This window comes from Cervus elaphus, chromosome 14, assembly GCF_910594005.1.
Source record: "Cervus elaphus chromosome 14, mCerEla1.1, whole genome shotgun sequence".
In the NCBI taxonomy this organism is placed as follows: Eukaryota; Metazoa; Chordata; class Mammalia; order Artiodactyla; family Cervidae; genus Cervus; species Cervus elaphus.
In genome coordinates, this window is record NC_057828.1 from 46,309,748 (window position 1) to 46,330,825 (window position 21,078).

General features: G+C 51.4%; 1 protein-coding gene across 5 annotated transcripts in view; it reads right to left on the reverse strand.

Moving 5' to 3' along the window:
- The window catches only part of H6PD (hexose-6-phosphate dehydrogenase/glucose 1-dehydrogenase), a 35,478-nt gene that overhangs the window by 11,125 nt on the left and 3,275 nt on the right, over window positions 1-21,078 (reverse strand). The window contains exons 2-5 of one of the 5 annotated variants that reach the window (XM_043924542.1): window positions 10,506-10,604; window positions 9,155-9,247; window positions 8,400-9,036; window positions 6,813-6,930 (exon numbers count right to left, since the gene is read on the reverse strand). In XM_043924542.1, the coding sequence (XP_043780477.1) occupies window positions 6,813-6,930; window positions 8,400-9,017 (736 nt within the window). In that variant the 5' untranslated portion in view covers window positions 9,018-9,036; window positions 9,155-9,247; window positions 10,506-10,604. Of the gene's footprint in view, window positions 1-6,812; window positions 6,931-8,399; window positions 9,037-9,154; window positions 9,248-10,505; window positions 10,605-15,423; window positions 15,694-21,078 lie in introns of those variants that run through there. The other 4 variants (XM_043924543.1, XM_043924545.1, XM_043924540.1 and 1 more) reach the window with 4 other exon arrangements.

Sequence of the window (21,078 nt, forward strand, 5' to 3'; positions counted from 1 at the left end):
ACAGGCTGCCAATTCAATTCTATCACCCCATCCACAGTAGACCCAACTTCAGAGAGGCTCGAATATGTAAAAAATGTGTATCCTGGCATCAATGAATTCGAGTAGATTTAGGAGTGCAAAGAGGACAGTTAAAGCTTTGAGAGCAGCTGAATTTTTGATTGAGAGAACACAGCAGAGTCTTAAAGAGCCCTGTTATCTGCTTACTAGTCATTAGTTCAGCAAATCCCTAAGTGGCCCTTTTCCTATTTTTATCCTCTCTCACTCCTGGAGAGGAGGCATTCCTAGGTTTACTACCTGCTGTGTAAAAGAGAGCTTCCTTCATTCCTTAATTTCAAGCTTGGGGGTGGGAGGGGAAGTGAGCCTGTGTTCAGCACAGCCCATATATTTGTCGACTTGGATCCTTTCCTGCGGAGCTGTCTTTCCAGTTAAAGTGGAGTGATCAAGCCCATGGCTGGCACCTCATCGGGGAAAGGCAGGGTGGTGAAGCCCAGGTCGGGGCTGGTCCTCTTGACAGCACCCAACAAGGTGATTTTTTTCTGGTTACTACCAGTTATTGTGGACTGCCTTTTCCTGAAAGTGACACATATGACTCCTAGTATCTTTCCTAGGCTGAAAATTGAGAGGCAAAATCCCATCGGTATGTGAACAAGGGGGACTTCCCTGGTGGTATGGTGGATAGGAATCCACCTGCCAATGCAGGGGACTTGGGTTCAATCCCTGGTCGAGGAACTAAGATCCCACATGCCAAGGAACGACTAAGCCCGAGAGCCACCACTACTAAGCTTCCGTGTCCGAGAGCTTGTGCTCTGCAACAAGAGAAGCCACCGCAACAAGAAGTCCACTCACTGCAACCAAGAGCAGTCCCTGCTCACCACTAGAGAAAGCCAGAGCACGGCAATAAAGACCCACCACAACCAAAAACATTAATTTTTAAAAATACGTGAACAAGGATAGAATAAAGCATGTGTGTGCGTCCCTAGCTTCAGTTGTGTCTGACTCTTTGTGACCCTATGGACTATAGCCCGCCAGGCTCCTCTGTCCCTGGGATTTTCCAGGCAAGAATACTGGAGTGGGTTGCCGTGCCCTCCTCCAAGGGGTCCTCCCAACCCAGGGGTCAAACCCCCATCCCTTAAATCTCCTGCATTGGCAGGCGGGTCCTTTACCACTAGCACCAACCAGTTTCATGGAAGACAATTTTTCCATGGACCTGGGGTGGGGGAAGACAGTTTCGGAATGATTAAAAGTGCACTACATTTATTGTGCATTTTATTTCTATTACTATGACATCAGCTCCACCTCAGACCATCAGGCAGTAGATCCCAGAGGCCAGGGACCCCTGGAACAAAGCACAGCCAGCTTAGGCCACTGGAGAAAAGACCAGCTTGGCTCCTGAATTGTTCACACACAGAGCTCATCGAGTCCCTGGCTGCAGGCACGGGGGACCATCACTCTCCTCCTTAGTCATGCTCCCCTTCACAACCTCCCGGGCAGCACCCCATGCAAGGTACTCTGAGAAGAGCAGCTGCAAACCCAGCAAGCCAGCGGGAACAGGGAAGATGGGGGCCCGATGTGGACAGAGCTGTAGGAATGTCACCAGTGACGGATGCAGCTGTTGCAAATTTTCTGATAAACAGTCCAGTAAGATGTAAAAACAGCCATAAGGTCGTGTTGACCCATCTGGTCTAGTCATTCCACTTCAGAAGTACACTTAAAGAAAAAATACTTTTTAGAATGCTCATAAGTGTTCTATAATTAGATAATGGTTGCATGACTGTGTGAATATATTAAAAACTACTGAATGGTACACTTTAAAAAAGGGTAAATTTTACGGTATGTGAATCATACCTTAATTTTTTTTAAAAGCTAGCAAAGTACTATTTAAAATAGCAAAAAGTGGAAATAACTGAGATGCCTAATAATAGAACAATTCATATTCTGTGATATAAACAGGACTGAACAGAAACACAGAGCGACTGAAAGGGATACATTATGCAGGCTGTCAATACATGGAAATTTAAGTACATATATAAGTGAGAGAGAGAGAAAATATTAGGTGAATGACATAAGAGAGAACTGGAGATCAATTACCGTCTTTATATAACCCAACACAAGTCACCTACAAGTCACCTGGTGCCCAGAGAGTCAGAGACGCTGCTGCTTCCCCTCCCAGCCCACCTGGAAGGAGAATGGCAGTCTCCATTTGTAGAGCATTTTCATGCGCATTATCTGACTTAATCCTTAAAACAATCCCAAGGGACAGGTAACGGGGATGGCCATCACTATGCAGAGGCTTCCAAAGATGCAGCCTTCAGATCTTAGACCAGAAGTCCCTCCCGGCTGCCTCCCCTGGGTGGGAGATTTGGACTTTCCCAGCAAAGCAAAAACAAAATGAAAAGCTGGCTGCGGTCTCTACCAATGGGTTCTGGGACCGCTAAGAATAAAAACGGGGAGAGGGCCGAGGAGAGAGCGAACCGACGGGCTGGAGGCCCAGCAGCGGCTCTGGGCTCACCTTGCAGACACCGGGAGGGGCGCCGGCCCTGCTGAGCAAGCCGCCAGCACCCCCCTCCACCGCCCCCCAGACACCAGGCCAGGAGACAGGACAGCTGCCGTGCACCTGGAGATGCTGGCTGCCTTGGTACCTCAGCAAGGGGTACAGAACAGTCACTCCAAGCCTCAGGGTGACCAATGTCAGATCGGGGACCCCCAAAGCAGGGACAGCCACACGGTCCTTAGGAAAGCTCCCTCCTTTCTCTTGCCAAAAAAAAAAAAATGGAGAGCCTTCCAGCCCGAGGAGAACCGGGGTGGCAGAGAGATAACCGGGGCACGTCTGGCAGGAAGGCCAACTGCCGAGGACTTGGACAGACTGAAGCTGTGGGCGCAGTGATTAGGAGCCTGGGTTCTGGGGTGCCACAGACCTGGGACCCCCTCCCTGCACTTCTATGTGGGGGGACGGCAGCCCCGTGAGGACAGCAGCCCCCCTTTCAGCAGAGCCCAACCCTGTGGCTGTGATGAGGGCGGGTGGGGGTCACCTCCACACACGGGCTAGCGGCCCCAACAATGTCACTCCCTGGATGGCCCAGAGGGCTGCCTTGGGAGACCCCTGGAGCGGGGGGTTGGCCAGGGCTTCTGTGACTCTCAGGACGGGACTTCCAAGAGGGGTGGCCCAGACAAGGATGAGAGGGAGCTGGGGCTGCAGGAGGACCGCTCCCCTCCCCCGACCTCCTTTATTCCCCGCTCCTGCCTCTGCAGCAGCCTCAACTGCAGCGAACTCCTCTGGGCCAGAGGCTGCGGCAGGAGAGGAGAAAAAGCCTCTCACAGCAGGGAGGGAGGCAGGGAGGGAGGGAGCCAGGGGACGGGTGGGGGTGGGGCAGGGTGGAGGAGACATCTAAACCCCCGTGCTGCTCAGACGCCCCCACTCAGGGTCTGTCTGGGACCAAGCCTGGCCCGTAGCCCCCTCCCTTCCAGCACTTAGGCCACAGTCTAGGAGCGGGGTCCCTTGGGGGCCTCCTGGCACAGGAGTGAGTGAGGGGGGCGGGGGAGGGGAGAAGGCCCCCACACTCTGTCCTTCTGCTTCACGGTCAGACCACGGGGCTGGGACTCCTGCCTGGACGCGTGCTGGCCGCCCTCGGCCTCTGCAGCACCGTGCCGGCTGAGCTCACAGGACAGCAAGATGCTGAGACCTCAGGCAGGGCGGGCAGTCTCCTCCTGCAGCTTCCTACCCCCACCCCCAGGGGGAGGCACAGCCATGACCCTGGTCTGCTGGACACAGGGTGACTGGCCGTGGTGGGGTGACCGCAGGATCCCCAGCTCCTGGCCTGAGCTTGAGTCCAGCAGGGCCCTGAAGCAGATCGGGAGGGGAGAGAGAGGATCAGTGCCGGGGACGCACAAGGCCCCTCCCTTGGGATGCAGAGAACACTTGTTCTTCTGGGTCCCCTAGTCCCCGGGGAAAGAGACAAGACAGAAGGAGAGGGAGGGAGAAGGAGAAACAGAGGCACAAGGAAGAGAACCCCCAGTTCTGGCTGTTCCCAAGGACCCAGGTCCATAGCCCCTCGCTGAAGGGATGAGCACAGAGGCAGGAAGTCATCCCACCCTACACCATCAGGCCTGTGTACACACCTGCCCAGGGAGATGCGGCACCCAGGACAGCTGCCGTGCCGCTGGCCACCTTTGACAAGGAGAGTGGTCTGAACCAGCCCTGCCCTGGCTGTGAGCCCCGCACATCTGGTGGGTCCCCAAGACCTGCCCTGCTCTGGGCCCAGTGAAGCAGCATGTACTCTGGAGCTGGCAAAAATAAGACCCACTGCTCGGAACCCACACCCCAAAGGCAACCGGGCTGACGCTCTGGTCCCACATAGCAGCCCTGAAGGCAGAGCCACAGGCCGCCCTCCCCTCTAACCCTCAGCCATCATACTAGCAGTCAAACCCAAGATTCTCCCTGCCATGGGCTTTCCACGACTAACAGATCTGCTCAGACCTTGGCCTACCTTTCTGTCTTCCTTTCTGCTTTCCTTCCTCCGACATTCAAAGGTACCTTTGCAAGGAAGGGCCTTTGCCTAGCTCCTAGCTTCATATGGATTCTACAAATGACATCAAATATCAAGAAGAATGGTTCCAACACTTTGGCCACCTCATGTGAAGAGCTGATTCATAGGAAAAGACCCTGATACTGGGAAAGATTGAAGGCAGGTGGAGAAGGGGACGACAGAGGATGAGATGGTTGGATGGCATCACCGACTCAATGGACATGAGTTTGAACTAACTCCGGCAGATAGTGAAGGATAGGGAAGCCTGGCATGCTGCATTCCATAGGGTCCAAAAGAGCTGATTGGGACTTAGTGACTGAACAACAACAACCAAGAACAATGGGGCAGGGTGGAAGAAATAAGAAGCAACACCACCAATTGGTGACTCCAGACATCACAGGGTAGGACTGGGGAAGGAGCTGCCAGAAATGGGGGAGGAGAGGAGACCCAGTGTCACATCCAGGCAGAGAGGGGATGGCCCCCACCCGCCCCCAGCCAGGCGCCTGGCACCAGATCTGTAGGTCATCTGTAGGTCATGTCTCTGCGGATGAAGCCAGGGCATGGCCCAGCCCTCAGTCCTGCCAGGACAGGAGGCACACACAGGCCCCAGGCGGAAACCCACAGCCTGAGCCCCTGCTGAGGACAGGAGAGGAAATCTGGAAGGTGTGAGGAGAGCCACCAAGGCTCACTGCAGTGGGGAGAGCACCCTTTTCTCACACAGGTTCCAGACAGAGAAGCCCAGTTCCTCTTTAGGATGGCAGGGCCCTTGCAGGCCGGCTCCTGTCTGGTACCCTAGCCCACTGTTCCTCCCACCTGGCCCTGACAGCACCACTTGCATCATTCATTCTGGAGTCTGTCCCAATATACATCTCCAGGTGAACCCATGAGGCATCAGGGGACAGCAGGCAGCTGGGTCCCCATCCCTGAAACCCCCACACACACCCACCCAGAGCTTCCAGCCCTAAACACACTTCAAAGGGGAAAGGGGAGAAAGCTGACGGGAGGAATGGAGCGGAGAAGAGACACAGACCTCCTGGGCCCCTTCTGGGCCCAAGGGGTCTGGGGCCCACCTTTCTGCCCAGGCCCACACCAAAGGGTGGGACAGCAGCCTAGGGCTGCAGCACGAAGTTGGGGGATGAGCTGGCTGCCATGGTGCAGAGCCTGGGGCTGGAGCCAGACTGCCTGGACGGGGACCCAGCTACACCATATCCGGCCGTGACCTTGGGCTCATCACCAAACTTCATCCGAAGGTGGAGGCTAATAATAGCGCCCTTCCCATTTGGCTATTGGGGCCTCAGGACACGGTAGGAACTAGCTTTTATCATTGGGGTAAATGAACCGAAGCTCTGAACACATACAGCCAATGCTCACGAGATGTGATGGAGTCACAGAAAGCCAGGGCTCAAGGGGCCTCAGCTGCTGTGGTTGACACAAGTCGGTGGCCACACAGATGAGGGACAGGACGCAGTGAGGTCACTCAGGGGAAGAGATGGGCCTGACATGCAGGTGTCCTGACTCCTAGGTCAATACTGCTGATTCCTGCAGTGTTTGGTCAGCACTTCCCAGGTGCGTGCCAGGTGCCAGCAAGGAGGTGGCTGGAAGCCTCCAGTCCAGTGGGACAGACAGACAGACGGGGGAATGAGATGAGGCCAAGGAGGGACAGGGAAGGGAGGCGTGTTCGCTTGGAGTGTGCAGCAGGAGTGGACCTTGTTGGGACAGTCAGCAGGGCCTCCCTGACAATGCAGCCACTGAGCTGAGAATGAATGAACCGGAAGGAAGGGAGGTAAAGAGAAGAGAGGAGATGAAAGCAGAGGGGGCTGCTGCTGTAAGCAGAAGCCTGGGAGCCCTGCGCGCTGATGGTCTCCACCACACTCAACAAGGAAGCCAGCTCACCTCCCAGGGTTTACTGCCAGCCAGCATTCAGTGCCTTGGCCAAGTCTACATAACCCAACTACATGCTCCCTAAGGGCAGCCGTCACCATCTGGGGCTTGCCTGCGGGCACCCTGGGGTAGAGCATGGCCCAGAACTGGGCACACACAGGCCCCGAAAGGAGACTGCACACCAGCGAAATCTTCTAAGCAAGCACTGGAGGAGAAAAATGGCAACACACTCCAGTATTCTTGTCTGGAAAATCTGATGGACAGAGAAGCCTGGCGAGCTACAGTCCATGGGGTCTCAAAAGAGTTGGACACGATTTCGTGACTGAGCATGCACACACACAGCTCTGGCCATGGCGCCCTGGGGGCCAATGCCAAACCACTGATGCAGGGCGGGGACCACTCACGCACCTTGCACGTCCAGTGTCTCTTTCATGACGACCTCCACCCGCTCCACGTGGTGCCGGTTCCAGAGGCCGTCCAGGGCCGCACGGTTCTGGTCTCGGAAAGGCAGGATCTGGGCCACTACCTGCCAGGGAGAAAGACTGAGGAGCTGTGGGTTTCTCTGGGGACCAAGAGGGAATCCTGACCCCACGGAAGGGCCCGCAACCTCTCCATCCCACTCAGAGGAGACACTCTCGGGAGCAAAAGTCCCCGGATGCCAGGCCTTCACAGCCCAGTAAGGACTCAAGAACCTCTCAGTAACCTCCACAGGGTTAGCAGCCTTTTTTAGATTCTCTACCTTCTATTGATGCTTCTGAACTGTGGTGATAGAGAAGACTCTTGAGAGTCCCTTGGACTGCAAGGAGATCCAATTAGTCAATCTTAAAGGAAATCAGTCCTGAATATTCATTGGAAGGACTGATGCTGAAGCTGAAACTCCAATACTTTGGCCACCTGATGGGAAGAACTGACTCATTGGAAAAGACCCTGATGCTGGGAAAGACTGAAGGCAGGAAGAGAAGGGGACGGAAGAGGATGAGATGGTTGGATGGCATCACCGACTTGATGGACATGAGTTTTAGCAAGCTCCGGGAGTTGGTGATGGACAGGGAAGCCTGGCATGCTGCAGTCCATGGGGTCGCAAAGAGTCAGACACGACTGAGCGACTGAACTGAATTGATCTTCTATTACCATCCATTTTTAATAAAAGAAAGGTGTTTTAACACTAAAATTGGAGCAAGAAAAGTTTCAAATTGAATACCATCCAGTATTTTTTTTTATATAATTTTCCCCTAAACAAGTGAAAACCTACCAGGACAGGCATTGGTCTAAGGGCTTATCTTTGGAACACTGTAGCTCCAAAGAGAACTGGATGTAAGGCAATGCCTCCACCCCAGATGACTCCGTGATGACCCCAACGTGGCCCTGGACCCATGGCCTGGTCAGGGCCACAGAACACACGTGCTCATGTGTTTTCTGCTCTGGTTCCAGGAAGAGGTGTCCTGAGGGGCCCTGAGGGTCTGCTCAGATTGAACAGGCCAGCTGACCAGCCTCACCCAGGAGGCCAGCCCCTTGCTTCACCATAGGGCCTGGATGAGAAGCAAGGATTCAAAGAGTCCCTATCCTGTTTTAAGATCTTGTCACCAGGCTTCTGACTCAAAACAGAACCCGGAAAGGAAAAGGTGTTGAGAAAAGGCAGATGGATGCGGAGTAATGTGGTTAATTCTAATTCTCACAGCATGCCCACCCGGAAGCCGGGCCCAGACCCCAGAGTCTCAGGGCCCCCTCGGTACAGCACAGGGCCATGCTGAGGAATCAGAGCCCAGACCCAGGCTGGGAAACATAAGACAGGATACAAAAATAACAGGACACATGGGCAAGGGCCAAGCAGTCCTGCCGTTTCCACTCACCTCCTGCCCAGAGTCAAGATGACCATGGGAGCCCAGATCTCATGATGCCTTCGGGGCCAATTCCACACTCAGTGGTGCCACCCTGAGGACAGGGTCTTACCTACCCCAGATCCCTCTACCCTGCAGGCTCCGGGCTGCGGCTCACCTGCTTGCCCAGGTAATGGTCCACCCGGTACATCTCCTCTTCCTGGAAAAAGCTCCCCAGTTCTGCAGCCAGCTGTTGGGCAGAGTGGAGGTCATGGCCAAAGGGTTTCTCAAGCACGACGCGCAGCCAGGCACCGGGGCCTGGCCGGCAGCTGCTGTTGATGTTGCGGGCGATGTCCACGTAGGCAAAGGGCGGCACTGAGAGGTAGAAAATTCGGCCAGTCTCCCGGAGGCCTTCGTGCTCGACCTGGGCCTTGATGTCCTTGCTCAGGGCCAGGTAGTCCTCAGGCGTCTTCAGCCGGCGGTACTCACTCAGCTGCTGGAACTGAGCCTTTAGTTCAGCACAGTGACCTGGGGCCATGTCCCCGGGGCAGGACAGGGACTCCAGGACCTTGGCGATGACCTCTTGGCCCTGCTCGGTGCTCGTCAGAGCAGTCCCATGGAAGCGAAAATGGTGGCCCTTCCCCACCTCCTCCAGGTACAGATGGAACAGGCCCTGCCACAGGTACTTTCTGGCCAGGTCCCCGGTGGCTCCCAGCAGGATGATGGAGACCTGTCCGGGGAGATCCTGGGCCTGCAAGCCGCTGAGCAGAGCCACGCACACAGCCGCCATGAGCATCTTCCAGACGCCTGGGCGCCTAGGAAAGACAGAGAAGCAACAAGGAAGGATCAGACATGGCTCAGTGGCTGCGATGTTGGGGGAGAGAAATCATCCCTAGGTTATCAAACATTTCCTGCCTGGCAAGGAACAGCCACCTGTTTCGCAGGAAAATGTTTCAGTCGCAGCTTCGCTCTCCCTCCTCACAGCCTGGTTTCTGTGCCAAGCAGCCAGTGGGCCGGGAGCTTGCCCTGTAAGCAGAGATAACGCCACTCACTGGAGGGGGGCTGCTCTGTGCGGGAGCGGCAGCCCCCAGGGAGGCCCCAGCGTGGTCGTGCGCTTGGAGCCATCCACTCTACGATCAACACCAGTCTTGTCCATGAGCACGGGTGGCCGGGGTCATCAGAGCAGCAGGCCATGGTCCTAGATGACAATCTGGAGCTGGGGGGGCATCGTCACCCCCTCACTTCTCCATCTGCTTTTCCCGTATCTATTGGACCCCAAGCACAAAGTGACCACTAACATTTTTTTTTTTTGGCCACTCGGCATGCAGGATCTTCCCTGACCAGGGACAGAACCCATCCCCCCTGCACTGGGAACACAGAGTCTTAGCCACAGACTGCCAGGGAAGTCCACAAAATGACCACTAATCATTGCTGCAGCACTGTGATCAAAAACATGGATTCTGGAACCAACCGAGTTTGACTCCCAGCTCAACCCTGAACTTGAACAATTATTTAACCTCTCTGTATCTCAGTTTCCTCATCAGAAATGAGGGTATTCATGGTACCTACACCAGAGGGCTGTTAAAAGGAAATGAGTGACTGCTGAGAATGTCTTGGACAATGCCTACCACCTATTAAGCACTAGATAAGTGGTGGCTATCATTATGGGACTAGGATGGGTTAGCATACATTATAGTGTATGTTAATAGCATCAAACCCTGAATGCTGGCATGTGCCAAACACTGAGCTAAATATTTCTGTGCATCAGATTTCCCTGAATCCAGACAAGATCCTTGCAGAGAACCAGCAGAGGGGGGACTTCCCTGGCTAAGACTCTGAGCTACCACTGCAGGAGGCCCAGGTTCAATTCCTGGTCAGGGCACTAGGTCCCAGACGCTGCAACTAAGAAGTCACAAGCTGCAACTAAAGATCCTGCATGCTGCAACAAAGATCAAAGTTCACATGTGCTGCAACTAAGACCCAGCGCAGCCAAATAAAGAAATATTACAGGAAAAAAAGAACGAGTGGAGGAGTACTATCACAGTCCCCCACTTCTAGAGATAGACAAGCTGAGGCTCAGGCAGGTGAAAGTCCTGTGGGGAGAAAGTGGGGGAAGCCAAGCAGGCATCAGGCTCCTTGACTCCAGAGCTGATGGGCAGGAATTACACACTACGGTCTCCCCGAGGTTAGTCTAACTTCTTGGCTGGTTTTCAGTCTAAACTGAAGCAGCTGACATGCAGGAAAGGCAAGGCCCCAGACCTGTCATGACGCAAAGAGGGTTTACCTTCTCTGGCCTTCTGTTCAGACTGAGGCCGTAGGGCTGGATATGTTCAATTCTTACTCCCTGGCTCTCCCATTCTCCAAGTCCCCGCCAAGGCCAGTGCTTTGGAGAAAAGACAGAAGAAATGGGGAGGAACGTGACACGGCTCTCAGACCCAGGTCGGGGCCTGGGGCCCAGCCTGGGGTGTGGGAGGACTGAAGAAGGAACGAGGATGACTGGCTTGGCACTGATTATATGGCAGGTGTTCCCCCCATAAAGGGTTAACACAGTCTTCAACAATGAGGTGCCAATCTAGTTATGCAGATGGGGAAACTGAGGTTTAAAGAGACAGAAGGAATTCTGAAAAGGCCCTGCAGACCTCCCCTTACCCAAACACCATCTGCTGTATTGAGGGACCAGATCTGTCCCCCACTCTGACATCAGGCCCCTCCCCTCACTCTGCCCTTCCCTTCTTTCCCCACCTCTCTTGAGATTCATCTCCAACACGGCCTCAGTTAGTGGTCAAACCAAGATGAGGACCCAGCAACAGTGTCTGCACCAGAATCTATAGGACACCAGACCTTCCCGTCATGGGAGGTCTAACTGAAGGACCAAGGGACCCAACGCACAGCACCCCCAGCCTCCTCTTCCACTGTCCATTATCAGCACTTGTGCCCGAATTCAGACCACGGGGCCATCCAACTTTCCTCTTCTGCTTTCCGATCCCTATCCTTGGGCCGTCAAGCACTTCCTTCTTAACTGGCAAACCGCCCCTGTTTGGAGGGAAGGAAAAGCTGCAAGGTCAGTGCGGGAAAGAGGCAGCAAGAAATCTGAAGCCCAGGGAACAGCCTAGAGAAGGAGGAGCCGCCAGCTGGCAGCTGCATCTTGGAGCTCCTGATCGGACACTGGCAGCCAGAGGTCTGGACAGGCCTATTGAGGCAGGTGAGGGAGCTCGGAGGGCCAGCACTGCTACCCCCACCCCAGGAGATGGCAGAAAACCTGAGCCAACCCCCAGGCCTCCACTTAACCCTGTTCTGACTCTGAAGTCTGCTGCAGTCTTCTCTGCCCAGCCCTCTCCGGGCTCCCAGAGCTCAGGTTAGATGCCCTTATCTCTTGCTTACATCCCCAGCCCCCTTTAAACAAATACACATCAGAAATATCAGTTATTGCAACACGGCCGCTTACTCTGTGATTGCTAAACAACCAGGGAACAACCCTTTCCTAAACGAGTCAGGAAGGGAGCAGTCCTGAGCGTTTGCTTTTCTTATTACCATGTTTTTTAACCTTAACAGTGTTTCTCAAACTTCAATGTGCTTATGAATCTCTTGGAGAATTCTCTCAAAAATGCAGATGCTGGGGCAGAGGGTCTGGGGATGGGGCCTAAGGTGCTGAGAGCTGGCCCAAAGAGCCCACCGAGAGAAGCAGGGTCTGGAACGCTGAGCAGTGAAGCCGAGTCAGGGCCAGTGTCAGAGGAGAGCATCAGATCTGATTCGGCTGCAGGGTTTTCAAAATGCATGTGCATGTATATGTGTTAAGTTGCTTCTGTCGTATCCAACTCTTTGCAACCTCATGGACTGTAACCCGCCAGGCTCCTCTGTCTATGGGATTCTCCAGGCAAGAATACTGGAGTGGGTTGCCATCCCCTCCTCCAGGGCAATCTTCTCTGATCCAGGAATTGAACCCGGGTCTCTGGCACTGTGGGGAGATTCTCCAGGAAAGTCCCCTCAAAATGCATATTCCTGCCTCCTACTGCCTTCGCCAGGACAGTGAACCTCTGACCCCAGTGGGCCCAGGGCAGGTGCAAACATGGGCATTTCAAAGCCACCTTGAATGTTGGCAATGGACCCATCCTCCTTCAAAACCTGGTTACTGATAACCTCAAGCCTCATAAACCTGACATCTACCTAGCAGTCAGCGTGTGCCAGACGATGTAAACACACAGTCTCAACCTTCCCTCCACACAGCGCTGGGAAGGAGTCCTGCAAGGATCCCATTTCACAGATGAGCAGACAGCAGGCCAAGTCCACTGTCCAGTTCCAGAGCCCGAGGCCCCAGGCGCTGTGTGAAATGGCTCCCCGAGTCGAGTGGAGGAAGGAGGCCTTTGGGTCAGAAGACCTGGGCTTAAGGCCATGTCCGAGCTCTGCGTGATCCAATCAAGTCACCTGTCAGTCCTCACCTATCAAACGGGCTAATACCCCCCAAACTAAATGGAGGTTTGCAAAGACTAGCTGAGATGACACCAGTGACAAAAACCCTATACAAATGCTAAGTTAGAGACTTCCCTGGTGGTCCAGTGGCTAAGACTCCTCGCTCTCAAAGCAGGGGCCTGGGTTTGATCCCTGATCAGGGAACTAGATCCCACATGTCACAACTAAGACCCAGTGGGTGTGTGTGCACTCAGTCACTTCGGTCTTGTCTGGCTCTGTGCGACCCCATGGACTGGAGCTCACCAGCTCCTCTGTCCACAGAATTCTCTAGGCAAGAATACTGGAGTGGATTGCCATACCCTTCTCCAGAAGACCCAGGACAGCCAAATGTACATATAATATATACTGGGTTTCCCAGGTGGCGCAGTGGTGAAGAATCCAACTGTCAATGCAAGAGACGCAAGTTTGATCCCTAGGTCGGGAACATCTCCTGTGGGAGAAAATGGCAACCCACTCCAGTATTCTTACCTGGGAAATCTTATGGATAGAGGAACCTGGTGGGTTACACTCTATGGAGCTGCAAAGAGTCAGACATGACTGAGCACATACACACTGCATGTATACACATACACACATAAAAAGCCAACAACAACAAAAAGCAAACACTAAGTTAATTAATGTAGCGTGCGCCCTGCCCCTGCCCAGCACAGCATCAGGCTGCTGCAGCTGCCAGGAAAACCTGTGCTGCTCCCTCCTCTTGGGAGCTCCAGAGCCCGGCCCTGCAGATAGTACAAGACACACCCAGACGTCTATGCAACACCCACCCCTGCTTGCCCTTATACCCTGAGAAGATAGGTACACAGGTATACAGATGTCCTCTCTGTTGCCCCAACAGAGGAATAAACAGGTTCCGAGAAGTCCAATTACATCAAAGTCAAGACCAGGCTCCTAGCCCCTGGAGCAGAGGTAACAGGGATTGAGGCTCCATGGCCACCTGTGGCCTAAACTGCTCTCGGGCTGCAAGCCTCTTCTTCTGAAGGATTTTCTGAAAAACTTTCTCCTGCTTCCTTGCCTCCTCTGAGAGCAATGGGCTATGAAATACATCTCCTAAGATTACATACTTGAACTTGGCCAAAAAAAACACAGAAGTGGCATTCCAACGGCCAATCCTGCTATGAACTGCATCTATGTTTAGTTAATAAATAAGAAAACCATGAGTGCAATGTACGAGCCACCAGGACAGGAGGACAGTGTATTCAACTGTGGACTGGAACATGTGGTGATTAGTACACAGAAAAATCTAAACATCTTGTAACCTTGAACTTGCATGTTCCTAGCTGGGAACTGCAGTTTCCCCACCTGTGAAGAGAGGCAGCTAGAGGAGCTCGACAGCACTTTCCTCCCAGGAAATTCTGTTTTCCAAGGAAAGGAGATAACCTCTCTATTATGTGGGAGATGGCCATCACCTTTCTATAGGCAGTTTAGGCCAGGAAATACAGGACTGAAGTAGGAAGCATGGTACTGATAACTGAGAGTCACTCAGAAGTTAAAAGACCAAGCTCTCTGAAGCTCTAACTTCAGTGTGTGGAGGATGCAATCTCATTTACAATTATTACTCCAAATACTTGCCAGCAGCATGCACGTGCGTGCATGCTAAATCACTTCAGTTGTGTCCGAATCTTGTTCAACCCTATGGACCAGAGCCTGCCAGGCTCCTCTGTCCATGGAATTCTCCAGGCAAGAATACCGGTGTGGGTGCTGGAGAGGGTGTGGAGAAAAGGGAACCCTCTTACACTGTTGATGGGAATGCAAACTAGTACAGCCGCTATGGAGAACAGTGTGGAGATTCCTTAAAAAACTGGAAATAGAACTGCCATATGACCCAGGAATCCCATTCCTGGGCATACACACCAAGGAAACTAGATCTGAAAGAGACACGTGCACCCCAATGTTCATCGCAGCACTGTTTATAATTGCCAGGACATGGAAGCAAGTAGATGCCCATCAGCAGACGAATGGATAAGAAAGCTGTGGTACATATACACTACGGAATATTACTCAGCCATTAAAAAGAATTCATTTGAATCAGTTCTAATGAGATGGATGAAACTGGAGCCCATTATACAGAGTGAAGTAAGCCAGAAAGATAAAGACCAATACAGTATACTAACACATATATATGGAATTTTAAAAGATGGTAACAATAACCCTATATGCAAAACAGAAAAAGATACATGGATATACAGAACAGACTTTGGGACTCTGTGGGAGAAGGTGAGGGTGGGATGTTCTGAGAGAATAGCACTGAAACAAGTATACTGTCAAGGGTGAAACAGATCACCAGCCCAGGTTGGATGCATGAGACAAGTGCTCAGGGCTGGTGCACTGGGAAGACCCAGAGGGATCAGATGGGGAGGGAGGGGGGAGGGGGGACCGGGAACACATGTAAATCCACGGCTGATTCATGACAGTGTATGGCAAAACCACTACAATATAGTAATTAGCCTCCAACTAATAAAAATAAATGAAAAAAAAAAAATACTGGAGTGGGTTGTCGTGCCCTCCTCCAGGGGATCTTCCCAACCCAGGGATCGAACCCACGTCTCTTACATCTCCTGCTTTACCACTAGCACCCACCTTGCTACAAAGTGAGGTGTGGCGGAGGCTTTTTCCAGAGTGTGACAGGCTCATCCAAGAGTCGGGACTGGACAGGCCCATGTCCAGAGTCCAGAGCACCTCTCGCTGCCCCCAGCTCCAGGGTGAGGGGTTCCTACTGGACCTTCTGGGAGACTCACCTTTTGAAGTACGGTTCTGCTAACATCCCCAAAGCTGCAAGCGTGGACGTGGCCAGTCAGAGGGTATGGACCAGAAGCAGGGTTCCCAAGCAAGAGAGGCAGACGTGGGGCACACCCAAGACCAGTCTCGGCACAGCCCCGGCCTGGGCGGGCACTTGGGTGGCAGAGCCGGTTCTGGGAAACCACCGGAGGAAGCAGCTCTGACCCTCTGGCCCCAGCAGGCAAGGGGCAGGAGAAAGGAGCCAGGAGGTGGACACTAGCTGTTGCTGGCACTCTGTCCCTTCCCTGGTGACACATCCACACCTTTGACCTCTGTTTTCTGTTTGCCAGGCAGGGGGAAGAGGAATTTTCTTCAAATCACAGCTCATGAGCTTGGTATTTTTTACAAGAGTGTGTGGGAGTGAAACAAAAGTTCAAAGTGAAGAGGAGTTTTTGCTGAAGTACAAGGGGATGTGCCGGTCCCTTCTATACTCGCCAGCTCCAGCATGTTTCCCACACTCTCTCCTCTGTTCTCTGGGCCTTCTGTACAGACACCCCTATGTGGAGGCAAGTCAAACCCATAATCATCAACTATGACCTGCATTCAACTCCTTGGAGCTAGACGAGGGACAGAACCCCAAGATCGGCTCTGAGACCACATCCCCCCCAAACTCATAGAATCCTTACTCCCATCACCTCGTGAAGTCAATCTTTGGTCCCTGCAATTCAAATGGTGTGTGAGAGCCATCACATATCTGCATGAGAGATTCAATTCCTAAATTTTCAGGAATTTGTCAAGTCAGTTGTTAAACACGGCCCCTATTAAAACTGAATTACATGAATTCAGAATCAAAGAAGCTATATTTAAAAACAAAGATATTAAACACTCAATACTCCCTAATTGATTTACTTCATGTTACTATTATCTATGCTCTTGACATTATTTAACCTACTGCATCTGTTGTTGTTTAGTCACAAAGTCGTGTCCAACTCTTTGCCAGCCCATGGACTGCAGCACACCAGGCTCTTCTGTCCTCCACTCTCGTAGTTTGCTCAAATTCATGTCTACTGCGTCAGTGACGCCATCCAACCATCTCATCCTCTGCCTTCCCCTTCTCCCTTTGCCTTCGATCTTTCCCAGCATCAGGGTCTTTTCCAATGAGTCAGCTCTTCGCATCAGGTTGCCAAAGTATTGGAGCTTTAGTATCAGTCCTTCCAATGAATATTCAGGGTTATTCAATGAATATTCCTTTAGGATTGACTGGTATCTATAAGGTGAAGGTATTCTGTAATGGCGTGCTTGAAACTGGCCGGCGTGGGAACATTTATTTATGCGGCAGATGTTGGCAAATGCTATCAAGCTGGCTCCTGGCCACCAACTGCCACCTCTTCCAGAGGATGGTAAACATTTACCAACACACAACTGCCTGTGCACCAAGCTGTTATTTCCAGCGTGGACTTTCTCCCCCTAAACTCAGTCTCACACAGTCTCACACAGTCAACTGCAATGACACCAACAGCTGGGTGTCTACAAGACGTATCACATTCAAAACAAACTGACTTATCTCCCAAATGCTCCAAACGCAGATCGCCCATCCTCAGTAAACAGAAACTCCCCCCTTCCAGGGGCTCAGGCCAGAGACCTTGGGGCATCCGATGTGACAGCAAGTCCTGTGGTTTCTGTCACCAACATTTACCTAGAATACAACTACTTCTCACCATTCTCGCCACGTTCCATCTCTCCACTCTGGTCCTAGCCACCATCACCTTTGTGTGAAACCACCTCCCTGGCCTCTCATTTCCATCTTTGCCTGAACCCAGGAGTTGGAGTGCTCTGTGGTCAGATCCTGTCCTTCTGTTCGGTGGCCGGCAGGGTCTACACACTCTGGCCTTCCATCTCTTCCCTCTCTGATCTTTTCTCCTACTCTGCCCCTCTCTGGGCTCCAGCCACCCATCCTCCTGCCCCAGGGCCCTTGTACTTGCTGTTCTCACTGCCTGACCTACTTTTCCCTGCAGATGTCCACGTGGCTCACTCCCTCACTAATTTCAATTCTTTGCTGAAATGTCACCTCAGTGAGGCTTTCTCAGCTGACTCTGTAAAAGTGTAAACCTCCAACCCTCATCTCATCCCCTGCTTTATGTCTCCCCATAGTACATATCTGCATGTGATAAGCAGATTTTTTTTATCGTCTATCACCCCTCCCCTCAAGAACCTATAATTAAGTGCCTATGACGACATGGGTTTTTCTGTTTTGTTCACTGACTGCCTATCTTCAGTATCCAAAACAAGGCCTGGGGCTTCCCTAGTGGGACAGTGGATAGGAATCTGCCTGCCAAAGCAGGGGACACAGGGTTCGATCCTTGATTTGGGAAGATTCCACATGCCCACAGGGCAACTAAGCCTGTGCTCCACAACTACTGGGCCCTCTCTCCCTAGAGCTCGTGCTGGGCAACAAGAGAAGGCCCTCGCCCAGCAATGAAGATACAGCACAGCCAAAATCAGTCAGTTAATTAACTTTTTAAAAAAGCGGGGCCTGGCCCACAGAAGGTACGCAATAAACATTTGCTGAATGAACAAATAAATCCCATTTGCCCAAGACCGCTGTCAACTCTGCACGGGCGGCCCTGTGTGGATGCTGAATCTCTAATGGTGACCTCAAGCACTGTGACACAGCACACATTAGCAGCAGCTCACTATCGGAAATGATACTATAAATAATAAAAGAGACATTTACAGAGCATTTAACTAAATGTAAAACACGGGGCTAAGAGCTTCACATGTGTCACATCATTTAACTCTTGCCACAGCTTATGAGGTAGGTGGCTTCCCAGGCGGCGCAGTGGTAAAGAATCCACCTGCCAATGCAGGAGACATAGGAGATGCAGGTTCGATCCCTGTGTTGGGAAGATCCCCTGGAGAAGGAAATAGCAACCCACTCCAGTATTCTTGCCTGGAAAATTCCACGGGCAGAGGAGCCTGATGGACTATAGTCCATGAACGAGGTCGCCAAGAGTTGGACACAACTGAGCATAGAACAGCATGAGGTAGGGACTATTACTGTACCCATTTTTAGAATGAGAAGAGACGAAACCAAGGTGCAGAGAGAGAAAATAACTTACTCAAGGTCAGGCAGCTTAGAGGTGACAGGACTTGAATCCAGGCAGTCTGGTTCCAGCACCTTCTTCCCACCTACCTCTAAAATGTGTGACATGGAGTCGGAAATGGCAACCCCCTCCAGTATTCTTGCCGTCTTGCCTGGAAAATTCTGTGGACAGGGGAGCCTGGCAGGCTACAGTCCATGGAGTCACAAAGAGTCAGACATGACTGAACACAAACAAGGGTCCACCCTAAATCCAGGGTGATCTCATTTAAACATCCACAATTACATGTGCAAAGATCATTTTTCCAAATAAAGTCACCTTTGCAGGTTCTGGGGTTACAACTTGGGCACACCTTTGGGGGCCACTATTAAACCTGCTGCAATGTGGTAAGCAAAAAAAAAATGTGTGACTACAACCCCAAATGACAAATTTAAAACGCTGTTTTAGAGGAACTTCCATGGTGGAGTGGCTAAGACTCCACAGTACCAATGCAGGGGGCCCAGGTTCCACCCCTGGAAGGAAAACTAGATCCCACATGCTGCAACTAAGAGTTCGGACACTGTGATGAAGACTGAAGATCCTGAGAGCCACAACTAAGACCCAGTGCAGTCAAATAAATATATAAATACACATTTTTCAAAAAGACTAGGAAAAAAAAAAGCCAATAACAACATTGTTTTAGTGGACACAGATTCTGCTCCCTTCCAAGATCAGAATTACAGTCGTCTAAACACTCCCATAAGCGACCCAAACTGGTCAGCAGCTCTGCTTCCTCAGGTCAGGTTGCCCTGACCACCAACTGCTGTGAATGGCCTTGGCCTCCAATGTCCACTCTAACAGTGATTCACTCACCTCACTTCTGACATCATGAGGACACTGCATTTAAGGCTGAGTTGCTGTGTTAAAACCTGAAAGGCCCTTGTTGGGGGAGGGGGAGGCCCTCCTTTCTGGGATCTTAGCTACTTAGTAGCTATGTGACCTTATATACGTTATTTAACCTCTTCCAACCTCAACTACAGATTATACTTAGGCCAAAGGAACTACAGCATGGCAAAGCCTGATGCCATCCACAGGTGGAACATCTGTGCTGCTAGGTATCTGTCTTGTTTCAGACTGTGGCCATGTCTGTGTCATGGGAGACCTCTATAGAGGTGTCCTGGCCCCATGGCTCTCTTCCCCAAGTCACGTGAGAGGCTTGGGAGAAGAGAAGCTAAAGGCAAAGCAGAAAAGGAAAGATATACCTATCCGAATGCAGAGTTCCAAAGAATAACAAGGAGAGATAAGAAAGCTGTCCTCAGTGATCAATGCAGAGAAATAGAGGAAAACAATAGGATGGGAAAGACTAGAGATCTCTTCAAGAAAATCAGAGATGCCAAGGAAACATTTCATGCAAAGATGGGCACGACAAAGGACAGAAACAGTATGGACCTAACACAAGCAGAAGATATTAAGAAGAGGTGGCAAGAATACACAGAAGAACTATACAAAAAAGATATTTATGACCCAAATAACCACAATAGGGTGATCACTCATCATCCACAGCCAGACATCCTGGAATGCAAAGTCAAGTGGGCCTTAGGAAGCATCACTCCAAACAAAGCTAGTGGAGGTGATGGAATTCCAGCTGAGTTATTTCAAATCCTAAAAGATGATGCTGTGAAAGTGCTGCACTCAATATGCCAGAATATTTGGAAAACTCAGCAGTGGCCACAGGACTGGAAAAGGTCAGTTTTCATTCCAATCCCAAAGAAAGGCAATGCCAAAGAATGTTCAAGCTACCACACAATTGCACTCATCTCACATGCTGGCAAAGTAATGTTCAAAATTCTCCAAGCTAGGTTTCAACAGTACGTGAACCGAGAACTTGCAGATGTTCAAACTGGATTTAGAAAAGGCAGAGGAACCAGAGATCAAATTGCCAACATCTGCTGGCTCATCAAAAAAGAAAGAAAGTTCCATAAAAACATCTACTTCTGCTTTAACGACTACACCAAAGCAGTTAACTGTGTGGATCACAACAGTGGAAAATTCTTCAAGAGATGGTAATACCAGACCACCTTACCTGCCTCCTGAGAAATCTGTATGCAGGTCAAGAAGCAACAGTTAGAACTGGACATGGAACAATGGACTGGTTCCAAATTAGGAAAGGGGTACATCAAGGCTGTATATTGTCACTATGCTTATTTAACTTATATGCAGAGTACATCATGTGAAATGCCAGGCTGGATGAATCACAAGCTGGAATCATGATTGCCAGGAGAAACATCAATACCTCAGATATGCAGATGACACCACACTTATGGCAAGCAGTGAAGAGGAACTGAAGAGCCTCTTGATGAAAATGAAAGAGGAGGGTGAAGAAGCTGGCTTAAAACTCAACACTCAAAAAACTAAGATCATGGCATCCGGTCCCATCACTTCATTGCAAATAGATGAGGAAACAATGGAAACAGTGACAGACTCTATTTTCTTGGGCTCCAAAATCACTGCAGCCGTGAAATTAAAAGACACTTGTTTCTTGGAAGAAAAGCTATGACCAACCTAGACAGCGTATTAAAAAGCAGAGACATTACT